At 41.9% G+C, this 13,106-nt stretch overlaps 1 protein-coding gene and 1 long non-coding RNA gene across 2 annotated transcripts in view; one reads left to right on the top strand and one right to left on the bottom strand.

The window, feature by feature from the left end:
* The window catches only part of dip2bb (disco-interacting protein 2 homolog Bb), a 47,573-nt gene that overhangs the window by 20,517 nt on the left and 13,950 nt on the right, over nucleotides 1-13,106 (top strand). Inside the window, 12 exon segments of the mRNA XM_032514559.1 lie at nucleotides 3,767-3,838; nucleotides 4,621-4,773; nucleotides 8,510-8,635; nucleotides 8,738-9,067; nucleotides 9,312-9,458; nucleotides 10,125-10,244; nucleotides 10,650-10,847; nucleotides 11,024-11,115; nucleotides 11,263-11,373; nucleotides 11,536-11,659; nucleotides 11,918-12,027; nucleotides 12,960-13,062. Coding sequence (XP_032370450.1) covers nucleotides 3,767-3,838; nucleotides 4,621-4,773; nucleotides 8,510-8,635; nucleotides 8,738-9,067; nucleotides 9,312-9,458; nucleotides 10,125-10,244; nucleotides 10,650-10,847; nucleotides 11,024-11,115; nucleotides 11,263-11,373; nucleotides 11,536-11,659; nucleotides 11,918-12,027; nucleotides 12,960-13,062 — 1,686 coding nt within the window.
* On the bottom strand, nucleotides 6,554-13,067 carry LOC116688485 (uncharacterized). Its single transcript, XR_004331785.1, has 4 exons — nucleotides 13,053-13,067; nucleotides 12,097-12,108; nucleotides 9,737-9,741; nucleotides 6,554-6,716 (listed from the first exon to the last, which is right to left on the bottom strand). It is a non-coding gene; the product is annotated as an uncharacterized LOC116688485 (long non-coding RNA).

Genomic DNA, 13,106 nt, shown 5'->3' with positions numbered 1-13,106 from the left:
GTTTAAAAGTTGCCATAAATTGTACAGTGAGATATTATTAGAGACGCAGTGTGCATGTTCAGATTTGGTTTTATCTTCATATAAAAGTAGTTTAGATAATCCGGCATCTGTGGAGATTGAACGTCCATTCTTGACGTTGGAAATAGCAGTTGGCAACAATCTCATTACAAGTTCCATTTAGTAACTGTTCTGTAGCTTTTGTCCATAGCACATTATCTTCCTCTGCAGATAGTTTGCCCAGTTGTTGTCGAAGTGTAGATAGATCATATTTAAAAGTTAATTCTTGTACAAACTGTTAAACTCTTTACAAATTATCTGATTGTGGGACAGCTCGTTTTCTGGCCAAGTCTACAACCTAGACAATTAGACCGAAGTTGTAGTAAATCAGTACTATCCTTTTTAATCTTGTGATATATATTTAATAATATCATGATTGATAAACCTATATCACCCAGTTCCCAGGGCTGTGCTGTATGCAGTTGTTCATAGGGTTGAGCGATGTTTACAGTAAAACATCACGATGGATGATGAGACACATGATACATACATATTTTTTATACTACTATGGGCTAACAGTTAACATAGGATCTGACATTCAAAAATGGCTTAACGAAATGACTGGGATTATCCAGATGGAAAGGATACGAAAGGATACTCTAAAACACAAAACCGCTTTCTGAGCATCTGGGGACCATCAATGACTATCTTAAAAACAGGTGATTCTTTTCTGTAGAGATGTGCTCTTGACTGTATTGCAACTTGTATCGCTATAACACCTGCCCATGTAGATAACAGCAACATTACATCCATCCAAGACACACTTTTAATTTTCCTGGCAGCTCTGTTTGTTGTTATTTGCTAGTTGTTGTTGTTGTTTTTTGTTGATTGTGTTTTAGTTTTAGTTCTCTTTTTTCTGTAGTTGTGCTTCGTTACATAAAACCTAAACAAATTGAAAATAAAATATTCAAAAATACAACAACATAGGATCCGACATACATTTAAATACCCTCTGTAAATTTACAGCATTACAGGGCTATGATGCCGCCTGCTGGTAGGGTCAGTAAATTACAACTTGACCCACTTTCACTTACCGAAAATCCTCAAATAAAAGCCGGGGCTTGAACCGCAGAAGTTACCCGGCTTTTATTTGAAGCAGGCTTCTATTAGAGGCAGACCTTTATTTCTAATTCCATGTGTTTCATAAGTATATATTTTTTTAAATAACCGTTTTAAATGAAAAGCTGTGGTGTTCCAGTGGACAGAGAGCATTCATTTTTTAAGAAACATTTGCAAAAATATCCCCATATCCAACAACAGCTAGAAGTGAAACTGAGCAATTTGTGTCAGAAATAATCAAACCCCCCCACTGTGTCAGTTTGAACCCTGTAAATGTACCTGGTATTTATTTCAAATACAGGCACTACATTACTGCTGGTAGAATACGATAACAGCATAAAGTAGTTACACCAGTATCTGATTAACGTTACAGACGGTAGCTAGCTAGCTTCGTTTCTAACTCCAGGCTAACTCTTTTCCACCCACCTCCAGCTAGCTAGCTGTGCTCTGCTCCTGTCGGCTAATGTCACCAGCTCATCCTTCTGTTTCTTCCAGTATCGGATCGATCAATGTCGAAATGTCTTGCAGCTTTTTGATCCGAGTTTTCCTCTGCATATTTTAAAACCTTTTTTTGTTTTGTTGTTGAGAAGTCCGTGCACCAAAATCCATCACTCTCTGCTGTCACTAAATGAGTGTAGTGTGTAGTAATATATATACAGCCTCACTGACTAAAATACTGGTAGGAAAATAATACTTTACATGAGTACCATAACCCAGAAAAAAAAGCATGAATATATTAATATTAAACTGGTAGACATATACATTAAAGTAAACCTGAATGCACAATTAATGAAAGGAATTTAGGAGATTATTCAGATTGACCACGCCCCCGGTCCCTATCAGAGGCCCGGCTTTTAATTGACTAACGGTCTTTATTTGAGGAATTACGGTAACTACAGTGCCATAAAGTCTATACTCAATCAGATCTCCCTGATCCGCGTAACGACAGTACAGTGGAACGTTTGCCTTTAACAGAGTGACAGTAATTACCTAAGATACCATCATTACTGAGAATAAACTACATGCTGGGTTATATTTACACTGAATAACACATTCAGTAAACAGAAACATAACTCTTGCAGCGCACATGAACAGATGCGCAACATTAGCTCCCACATAAAATAGTACCCTCGTGAATTAGCCTATTCTTACTGACGTACATTCCTGAATCCTACATAACATCATCATTACACTTACTAATTGATGCACGCACACAGTAATGTCGACAAACTTAGTCCAATGAAGGGAGAATGGAAAGTGTGGTAGCGTTCCACATTTACGTCTTTTCTCTTTCGCTCGAGACCGCTGTGTCCAACATTACTAGAAGGTAGAGCGAGCTACAACTGACAGGGAGAGAGAGACTGTATCAGTGCAGTCTGCTCAAAGCTATGGTCTTTTTCACAAGGAAGTTGCATATATGGAGAAAAAAGTAGCTTCAACTTAAGGGGCCATATCTAGCACAGCGCAAAGCTTAACGGAAGTGTCTTTGGTAGTTTAAGACCGACGCAGTTGTCAATTTTCCGTCCAGCGCCCGCCACTAGGATTAGCGTGTGTCTGACAGGGTGGGGGGCGTGGCATCACAATGGTGGCTCTCCATTTTGATGCCGGCCAGCCATCACGACGGACGTCCATCGGCACAACCCTAGTTGTTCACCTGTGTCAGTTTGCCAATAAAATCCTTATCTAATCCTGTCCTTTGTGGTGTAACTGGGAAGAGGCGACAAAAGTGGCAGACATCTTTAAGCTTTCATCACTGTCTAAGCAGCATCAGACAGCCTACTGAATGAAGTGCAGGCTCTCCAGATGGATTTTTAGTCTGAAAATCTGACGACTTTGCCCACAGAGGAATTTGGCAGAGTAACTACATCGCTTTAGGGCCAGCCGAGAAGCTCAGTGTGGTGGGGTTGAGGAAGAGGCAGATGGGCTGTCGGCAGGAGGGACAGGAGGGACATTTTTCTCTTCTACCACTTGTGAGTGGAGATTGCTCCGCTTCTGTCCTCTGGACGCACCGTCACTCACCCGTCAGTTCCTCCTCTGTGCTCTTGGCCTTTTCCCGTTTTCTCTGTGTCTCACACCACTCCTGTCCTTAGCTTTCATGCCTCTCTGTTTTCTTTCTGCATCTCTGAATCATCCCATCTCTTGCCCACGCTTCCGTACTTTTCCAAATTTAGTCCTGCCTTGTTTTCCCCTTTCGTGGCGTACTCGAGGCTGGAACCGAGCCACAGCTTTTACGCCCTCAGCTATCTCTGGAGAATATTGCAACAACTGTGTGCATCCATCTGTATCTCCACCTTCTTGTTACAACATTATGTTTTACCTGTCTGTACCCTCTCTGTTGCTCTATCACCATTGTTGTGTTTGAAGATGTGGTGATAGATCACATTAAGACACATCAAAGAACGTAGATCAATCACAAGTGTTCAGTGTATTAGCAAAATGTTGCCCTTACCAAAGCACTAGTTATTTTTTAGATGGGTATTTAATCACAAATATAGAAATATCTGGTATGTAACGCAATATAAAAAAGATGCTGAAGGTTAGTGCTGTTGACAATAAATTAAATGTTTATTTTGCTCCTTTCAAATATAACTTTATTCGCCTTATCATGCTCTGTCGGTCAGTAAAGTCACAGTTCTATCATCTTCTACAGGTGACATTACACAGAAGGGCTATGAGAAGAAAAGGACCAAACTCCTGGCTCCATACATCATCCAAAGTCAAGGTAAAAACCTTCTTCTTTTTTTTTAGGCAAAAGCCATGCTTTAACTTACTAGAGAAATAATTTAAATAATAATAAAAGGTAGAAAGAAAAATACTTGCAGCCCCGCCTAAATTTGTCAGAAAAGCAAGGCATGGACCAAAGAATGCAGAGCAGAGGATCTTTTTAACAAAAGACTTACAAATTAAGGTGTCCTGAGGCAGACAGGCAAACCAGAAGACATGAAAGGGACACAATACAAGGAGGGAAGACAATGTACCTACAAGAGACAAAGACAGCAAAGAGACTAAATACACAAGGTAACGAGGGTAAAACGAGGGACAAGTGACATGAGGGCTGAAGAACAGGTGGAACACATGAGGGTGGGGCAGACAATCACAAAGGCGCGAAAGTTAAACAAGGAAGCTAAGCATAATACACACATGGTACAGCACAGATAACAGAACACATGAGGCAGTAGACCAGGAAACAAGAAAAAAAAAACCACAACCATGACAAAATTACAATCAAAAGTTTATCTAATTCCATAATAATAAAAGCATTATCCATTTCTCTATATCCTACAATATCAGCCACATTACTGTTCTCCAAAAAATTGCAGAAAGTATGCAAGATTTTCAAAATACTTCCCTTTTAGCAACTGGGGAATTCCACAGCCTTCTTCTATATTTTGCTGTGAATCGTTGATTATGTTAGGGCATCGTGAGAGATTACTCAGAGAAGCAAGATTCTCATATGTTAATAATACAATTAATTAATACATGTTTGTTGTGTTTATTTGACAGTGGAGCCGCCCCGTCAGAATGACGTTCAGCCTCCTGCTCCCAGTTCCTCCTCTAGCCACGCCCCTCCCCCCTCCAGCTCGTCCCGTTATCGAGAACGTCGCTCCCGCAGAACACATCGCAGTGGAGGAACCAGAGATGACCGCTACAGATCAGGTTTGAACTCCCAACATCAAAAAACTACATCCAGCTTCACTTTTTCCCCAAATAACCCTCTGATGAACCGATTACATATGGTTCCTCTGGTAACCGATAACAAGCTTCACTGTTGAGCCAACCTGTTTGGTTCGACACTGGGCTTTTCAAAGGACCAATTAAGAAGTTGTGTGTGTGTGTGTGTGTGTGTGTGTGGTGTTGTTTGTGTGTGTGTGGTGTGTGTGTGTGTGTGTGTGGTGTGTGTGTGTGTGTGTTGTGTGTGTGTGTGTGGGTGTGTGGTGTGTGTGTGTGTGTGTGTGTGTGTGGTGTGTGGGGGTGTGTGTGTTGTGTGTGTGTGGTGGTGAGTGAGTGAGTGAGTGAGTGAGTGAGGGAGGAGTGAGTGACAGATGGCAGTGCAGTGGCAGCTGGGAAGCCCCCCAGTAAGGTCCCCCAGTCTGTGATGCCACTGCCTGGCTATGTGTGAGGAGGCTGTGAGAAGAACGGGGGACACAGATCTTGACGGGAAACCTGACACTGACGAGGATAAAGGAAAATAGAGTAGTAGAGTAGAGGTTGAAAGAACACTGGGCAAGTAAGGAGGATGTTAGTGTCTGTTAGCTGAGGTTCAGACTGTAAAAACATCCTCCCTACAGGCTGGCTAATACCCTGCTTTCTCTTTTCTTAACTCTCTCTTCCTGCTTGCCTTTAAGAAAAAAATCTTGTCTCTCATGTAAAACACCCTCAAACTCCAGCATGCTACATACGAGGTTGACAAATCCTAAAGTCTGGTAGGTTGGAGTTTGGTGGATGCAGATAGGGTTAGGGCTGAAAAATGAATAGAAATAAAGGGAACATTGAGATTTGTGCAATTTATCAAGTCTGGACTGTGGGAAAGTAGTGCAGCATTGTCTTGGCCTTTAAAAGTGCAGCGTTGAAGTAAAGTTGAAACAGAAGGCCTAGATGAGAAGATGATAGAGCAAGGATAAGATGGATGATGAGCCTTTTGCCATATAATGAACCATCCATGTTAAATGTACTCTGATACAGAACCATTTCAGTTAGGCTATAATATATTATCATTTTGCTACATCACTTACAGGTGTAGTAAATTGACTAAATGAATGCAGCTCTACCTTCTGAACCACTTTTTTTTCTTCTGAACTTACTTTTTGAGGACACTTTTTAAACACTTTGAAAATACTCACTTTATTAGGTAGTGGGAGATGTATGTCAAGTATCTAGCCTACCCTAATGGATATAAATGGGGTGGACAAAATAATAGAAACACCTGTCAGTATACAGTCAGGGTACAAGCGGCCAAAATAGGTTTCTTCAGGAGGTTGGCTGGCGTCCCCCTTAGAGATAGGGTGAGGAGCTCAGTTATCCGTGAGGAGCTTGGAGTGGAGCCGTTGCTCCTCAGAGAAGACCTAGGACTAGTTGGACGGATTCCCAGCATGACCTGGGAACGCCTCGGGATCCCCCAGTCGGAGCTGGTTGATGTGGCTCGGGAAAGGGAAGTTTGGGGTCTCCTGCTGGAGCTGCTGTCCCCGCAACCCGACACCAGATAAGCAGATGAAGATGGATGGATGGACCTATCAGTACAACAGCAATACAGTTCAGCAGCACCACAAGCTACATCCTACAAAATGATCATGAAGTTGAATCAACACCTTCTCTCGAGCTGTTAAAAAACAATTAAAAAACTTGTGACGTCACAGGAAATCCATGGCTGAAAAATGGAAAGTTTTAAAAGAGACCCATTAGGGCTGTACAATTATGGCCAAAATGATAATCACGATTATTTTGATCAATATTGAGATCACAATTAAGTATCATAACAATTTGTTGATTTTAACCAAAACTAATTTTATTGTCACATAGGCTATTTACAACTGCTTTTACATCCATATTGTGCTACATTCCGGCTAATACATCCATATTGTGCATCCATTTTGTGCTACATTCTTTTTATGTTCCAGTTATCAACTGGACAAAATAACAACACGGATTTCGGTACCTCATTACAGTGCCACTTAAATGTCTGTGCTGCTTTCAGATGCTACCAAACAGACGTTAGAGGCAACAGAAACATCGCTGCATGTCACACTAGTAACTGGATTAACAACGCTAAAACGTTCCTGAACTGAGATTTAACATTTCATGGCTCAAAGTCTTATAGCGGAGTTGTGGAAAATGGAGCGTTCTATGAACTGAATGACGCATTTAAAAAGTTGCTCGATCAAGCAAATTTGATCGTTGGAAGCCAAAATTGTGATTAAAATTCGATTAATTGTGCAGCCCTAAAACCCAGCAAAAACACATAATAGGAAGAAATGGCAAATCACTGCAATAATGAGAAACTAAAGAAATGAATCCTACAAGAAATCTATAGTTACACATGTTTGAATGATTCCACTAATTCAAATGTGTAATAGTAAACCAAAGAGTTACGTATAAAAGATAATACCAGATTAAGCCTTACAGCCTTCAGTTGCCTATAAATCTCAGTGTTGGAGCTTGTGTAAAACACCCCCCACCGTGCTTACCATCACAGAGACAGCACTCATCCTCTCAGACACGTGTAAGGAGTCAGCCTCTCCTGACGCCCCTGTGTGAGTGTGGACGATGGCACATGATGAAGATGAATTAGTCCCAAGCAATCAGATCAGATGAGATGTTTAGCAGAATGCCAGTTATGTAATTATGTGCCCCTCCCCTTCCCCCCGCTGCTGTGTGATGAGCTGTGCTTGATGATTTGTTTAAATGTGTTAAATGGAAATTGTGTCCCTGAGTTAACAGACGTGATTTGTCAGTGAGTGGGCTTTTTTTGCACATGTTTTGTTTCATAGTCTGAATGTGTGGCTGTTCACGTGCTCATGTTTTTAATGTGCCTGTGGGTGTCATCAAGTGAAAGGATCTCTGCATTCATTACTGTGTGTAGGCAAGTGTGTGGGCTAATAAACAGCATTGCTCTCTCTTCCCACCGTGGTTTCTTGTTTCAGTGGGAGAACACAATCACCCTCCTAAGATTCTCTCCTGATATTTTAATTAGCCGTTTCTTCGTCAGCAAAGCCTCACTGAAACAAACCAGACATGTTGCTGGCAAAAAATGATGCAGTGGTTACAATACCTTTTTATCTTCATGATCCAGTACAACAAAGAGATGTTTCCCTTCAAGTTGTTGCAGGTGGAATGCATCTATGAGCTGAAAGCAGAGTTAAGTCATTTTTCCTTCTCTCACAACCGTTCAAATTTATCTTCCCACCGGTTCTGTGGCGAGATAAATCAGATCAGAATTCAAATAGTTCACCTGACTGCATTAACTATTATTTCGGCTATTGTTGGCACCAGGAATGCGGGATTATTTACCTGCCTTTAGACTTGAGGAACCAGGGTCTGAACTGTGGTTTCGGTCCTTATCTTATTTTGGAGCCAAGGCTTTCGGGTTGGCACATCCACTTGGTTGGGACCCACTGATCCAGAGGACTCACAGCACAATTAAAATATAAATATAAATAATAACACTATTCAAGCAGCAGTTAGGAATATTATTATTTTTTAAAAGTCCTTTAAGCCAGTATACAAAGAAAGAAGTTTTGTAAGGAAAACAGAGTGGGACTAAAAGTGGGCAAACTGGCTCTTGATGAGTCAGTTTTAAAAGCTGTTTTTGTTGTTTCCTTCATTGTTTCTTTGCTATAAATCAAATCCAAATTTGCCATTCCCAACTCAAGATGTGTATTGTTTTCTGCGTATGCAGATATCCATAGTGAGGCAGTACAAGCTGCCCTGGCTAAACATAAGGAGGAGAAGATGGCACTGCCCATGCCTACCAAACGACGCTCCACTTATGTCCAGTCTCCTGTGGTAACCCGCACACCGCCAGGTAGGACAGGAAGAAGGACAGTACTCCTTGTATTTCAGACAAAGTTGACCTTTAGCCAAGAAATGCTGTATATTTATACTTTGGGCTCTCTCTTTCACTCAGACTCCTCATCAGGATCTGAAGATGAGACATCTGTGCGCAGGCAGTCATCAGTGGTCCCTCCTCCACCTATGGCCAATCCCAACCTGCAGAGCCCGGACTCCTGGATCAACCGCACTGTTCAGGGCTCCTCCACCTCCTCCTCTGCTTCCTCCACCTTGTCCCATGGAGAGACGAGGCCGCAGCCCCAGAGCCAGCCTAAGCCCCAGCCTCAGCCTCAGTACAAGCCGCAGTATCAACCTCTGTATCAGCCTCCCTTCCAACCGCAGCACCACCCTCAGTCCTCAGCCCACACTGCAGCTGTGACGGACATGCTGGCTCAGAGTCGCATTGGTGAGACACCCAGCTAATTTATAACTTAAATATATTCATGGACACTACAACTGTTATTAGTATAAGTTAATGGAGCTGCTGTTCCACTGAAAGGATTTAGATCAAAAAGAACATTTTCTTAAAATGTTGATTTACCTTAGTGAATGTTAGATACTGGTTTCTATTACGCTCAAACAACACTTAGAAAGCAAGCTGAAACTTTAGGATGGCTTTGTTCAGACTGTCCTCCCCACTTCACCTGCAGCCCCTCCAGAGAACAGCGCCCCCCCTCCAGATGTGACAGCTGGGGCCCCTCCATCCAGAGGTCCACGAGTCGACTTAACCTCCAATCCTGTGGTCCGAGGAATGAGCCGCGGGCAGAGCCGCTCAAGCATGATGGAGACTGCGGACGGTAAAGACTACAACACATAACAATTGTATTTGCTGTGTGTATTTGCGGTGGCTCATGTCTGACTCCATTAACAGATCTCTTCTTTCTTCAAAATAAGTTTTGACTTCCAACTACAATGTATCATTAATCAGACTTTACTGCTTTTTTTTCTTCTTGATCTTTCTTTACCCTGTCACATGTTTATTTGACTGGCTGATAGGAAGAGGTAATATCCAGAGTAAGGAAATCCCTCAATGTATAATGTTTGTAGCCTTCTGTGTTTGCTGTCGTACCCTTACTCTCCCTCCTGTTTTTAATGAATGATTATAACAATAAAAGCCACAAAAACAACACCCACACACAGAATGAATCCTAACGTGTGATCCCAAACCAAAAAAAACAACCTTTATCTCCCTTCTCACTTTCTTTTTTCCTTGTGTTGCCACCTACGTACGTATGCTGCTTTTCATTTCCAAGAAATATGAAAAGATGTTATTATCAATTTAATATTACCTGAAGAATACAGTCTATTGTGTTGTGGGATAAAGAGCAGCAGACTATGAGATGGTAACAAGTTTAGACATGTAGTGTTTTGTCACTGGATGTTAAACCCACTGTGTGTGTGTGACTGTGTGTTTGAACTGCTGCTGCCCCTCTCCACCTTCTCCAACTTCTTCGACCTTATAGGAGTTCCTGTGAACAGCAGAGTGTCCACTAAGATTCAGCAGCTGCTCAACACCCTGAAGAGGCCCAAAAGGCCCCCACTCAGCGAGTTCTTCACCGATGACGCAGAGGAGATTGTAGAAGGTACGCAGCTTCTTAAAACACTTCGACCACCATGGTGTTCCCTATTGGCTCTTTAAATTTTATACTTAAGTGGCTTTGAAGGTTTTTTTCCCCATGGAGCTTCATCATATACAGTGTTACAATCTCAGTTTGATTGACTTGTGCAGACTTTACACATTTATTTATATTAAACAAGAACATATTGGGTAACACTGATAAGCCACCATTTGCTAAGTGTTTATAAATTGTAACTAATGGCTTCATTAGTGGTTAAAGAGGAAGCCAATTGAAAGGCTGAATCAGTGAAACTGATGTACAGTATAGGCCAGCTACTGATTTGTGGACTGCATTTTATCCAGGTGGCCTCCATAGTCAATCTCATTCATCTGTAACATACCCAAAAGTGTTGTATTGTCTCTCTCACAGTGCCCCAGCCAGACCCCAACATACCCAAGCCGGAGGGCCGTCAGATCATCCCGGTGAAAGGGGAGCCTTTGGGAGTGGTCAGTAACTGGCCGCCAGCCCTGCAGGCAGCGTTGGCCCGTTGGGGGGCCACTCAAGGAAAGAGCCCCGCTCTCACTGCTCTTGACATCACAGGCAAACCGCTCTGTACACTGACTTATGGTGAGACACAACACTGTTATTATACTAATGTACTATGCAATGTTGACCGCTATATTTATGAATGAGTTCCTGTTAAGAGTTCAAAGGTTCATTTTTGATAACAGAGACATACATACTTTTGGCAGACCCCTACCCCCTTTACTAACCTCCCCTCCGCTCCACCTTCTGTCTGTTAGGGAAGCTGTGGAGTCGCAGTGTAAAGCTGGCATACACCCTCCTGAACAAGCTGGGCACTAAGAACGAGCAAATCCTCAAACCTGGCGACAAGGTGACAGAGCTGACACACAGCTTGTGATTACACACAACAGACATATAACAAAGGAAATGTCATACTGACAAACTAATTTAGCACAAAGGACACAATGTTTTGAAGTATTGAAAAAGGTGCTGAATGAAAAGTTTAATGTCTTGGTAGGTGGCGCTGGTGTACCCCAACAGTGACCCTGGTATGTTCTGGGTGGCCTTCTATGGCTGTCTCCTAGCTGAAGTTATACCTGTTCCTATTGAAGTACCACTGTCTCGCAAAGTAAGAAAACCATCAAACATGTCCAATTTGTGAGTACAGAATACATTTTCTTTCTGTTCAACTATGAATGTTTAGTGTGTGTGTGTGTGTGTGTGTGTGTGTGTGTGTGTGTGTGTGTGTGTGTGTGTGTTGTGTGTGTGTGTGTGTGTGTGATGATTTTAGGATGTAGGTATCAGCCAGGTGGGGTTTCTGCTCGGTAGCTGTGGTGTTGGTCTGGCTCTGACAAGTGAGATCTGTCTGAAGGGTTTACCCAAAACACCCACTGGGGAAATACTGCAGTTTAAAGGTTAATGCACTTTTACATTCTTTCTAAGATTATTGAAGTTTGTTAAATATTTAAACAGTATCTCAGGTGACCTTCAGAGTGTTTGGGATACAATGTACTCTGTGTTTAATTAACGAAGAAGTCACAATAACAATTTCACGCATCGATGTCCTTAAAATTCTCGTACAACGTTGGGAAATTAATGCCTTCTTTATATTCTGAAGTATAATGTAAGCCGTCTTGACTTTATATCACTTTACCGATGCCTTTCTCTGATAGGCTGGCCTCGACTAAAGTGGGTTGTGACAGATTCAAAATACCTGACCAAACCTTCCAAAGACTGGCAGCCACACATCCCCACTGCCAACACTGACCCTGCATATATAGAGGTAACAGAGCTGCTTACTGGTGTGTCAGCTGATTGCATTAACCATACCAATGATTATCATAATTTATACTTTATTGAATAACTCTCTGTCTTTTGGATTACAATTAAAAGAAAATGTAATTTTTTGAAACATTAACACCTGGGCCCTATTTTAATGATCTAAACGCACAGCCTGAAGCGCATGGCGCAGGTGCATTTAGGGCGTATCCAAATCCACTTTTGCTAATTTGACGGTGGAAAAAGGGTCAGTGCGCATGGTTCAAAAGGGTTGTACTTAGTGTCTTCATTAATTTATAGGTGTGGTTTAGGCATAACATGCAATAAACTAATCAGAGTTTCATTTTCAAAACAGCCTCAAGAAGGAACTTGTTTTGGAGGAATGTGTACGTTCAAGTTGTTTTAGGGGTGCATGGGTAGCTCACCTGGTAGAGCGTGCGCCCATATAAAGAGGCTTAGTCCGTGACGCAGTGGCCACATGTTCAACTTCAACCTGCAGCCCTTTGCTGCATGTCTTCCCCTTCTTTCTCCCATTTCAAATCGAACCTGTCTTGTCAGAAAAAAAGGCTTAAATGCCCAAAAAATAATCTCAATAACAAATCAAAATTGTTTTAGATGTAAAACAGAGAACTTAGATTGTACAGATAGTCTAGCTAGCTGTTTAGATTTTCACTTCAGAGATCTTAGGAGCAGTTATAAATCAACCGGAGTATAAAATTCCAACGCAAACTAATCAGAAAGTAACAGACATCCAGCAGAAAAGAGTGAAATTCTGCAGAATTTTTGACAGCAACAGAGAAATCCCGGAAGTGGAACGTCGTGAATAGAAACTAATACACACCTGACTTGCATGCTTACTGATAAAGGTATTATAAAAAGAAAAGCGTGGAGCGGTTGGACAAGTATTCACATGTTCCTCTTGTGTTTACTATGTAGTACAAGGCGAGTAAAGATGGCACAGTGGTGGGTGTGGCTGTTTCTAAAGTAGCCATGTTGACCCACTGCCAAGCATTGACCCAGGCTTGCAACTACTGTGAAGGTGAGTAAAGCCAGGGTGTGTCGTCAGCATCCATCATCTGAAGG

This window comes from Etheostoma spectabile, chromosome 4, assembly GCF_008692095.1.
Source record: "Etheostoma spectabile isolate EspeVRDwgs_2016 chromosome 4, UIUC_Espe_1.0, whole genome shotgun sequence".
Classification (NCBI taxonomy): Eukaryota; Metazoa; Chordata; class Actinopteri; order Perciformes; family Percidae; genus Etheostoma; species Etheostoma spectabile.
This window is presented reverse-complemented; position numbering and strand designations above follow the sequence as displayed.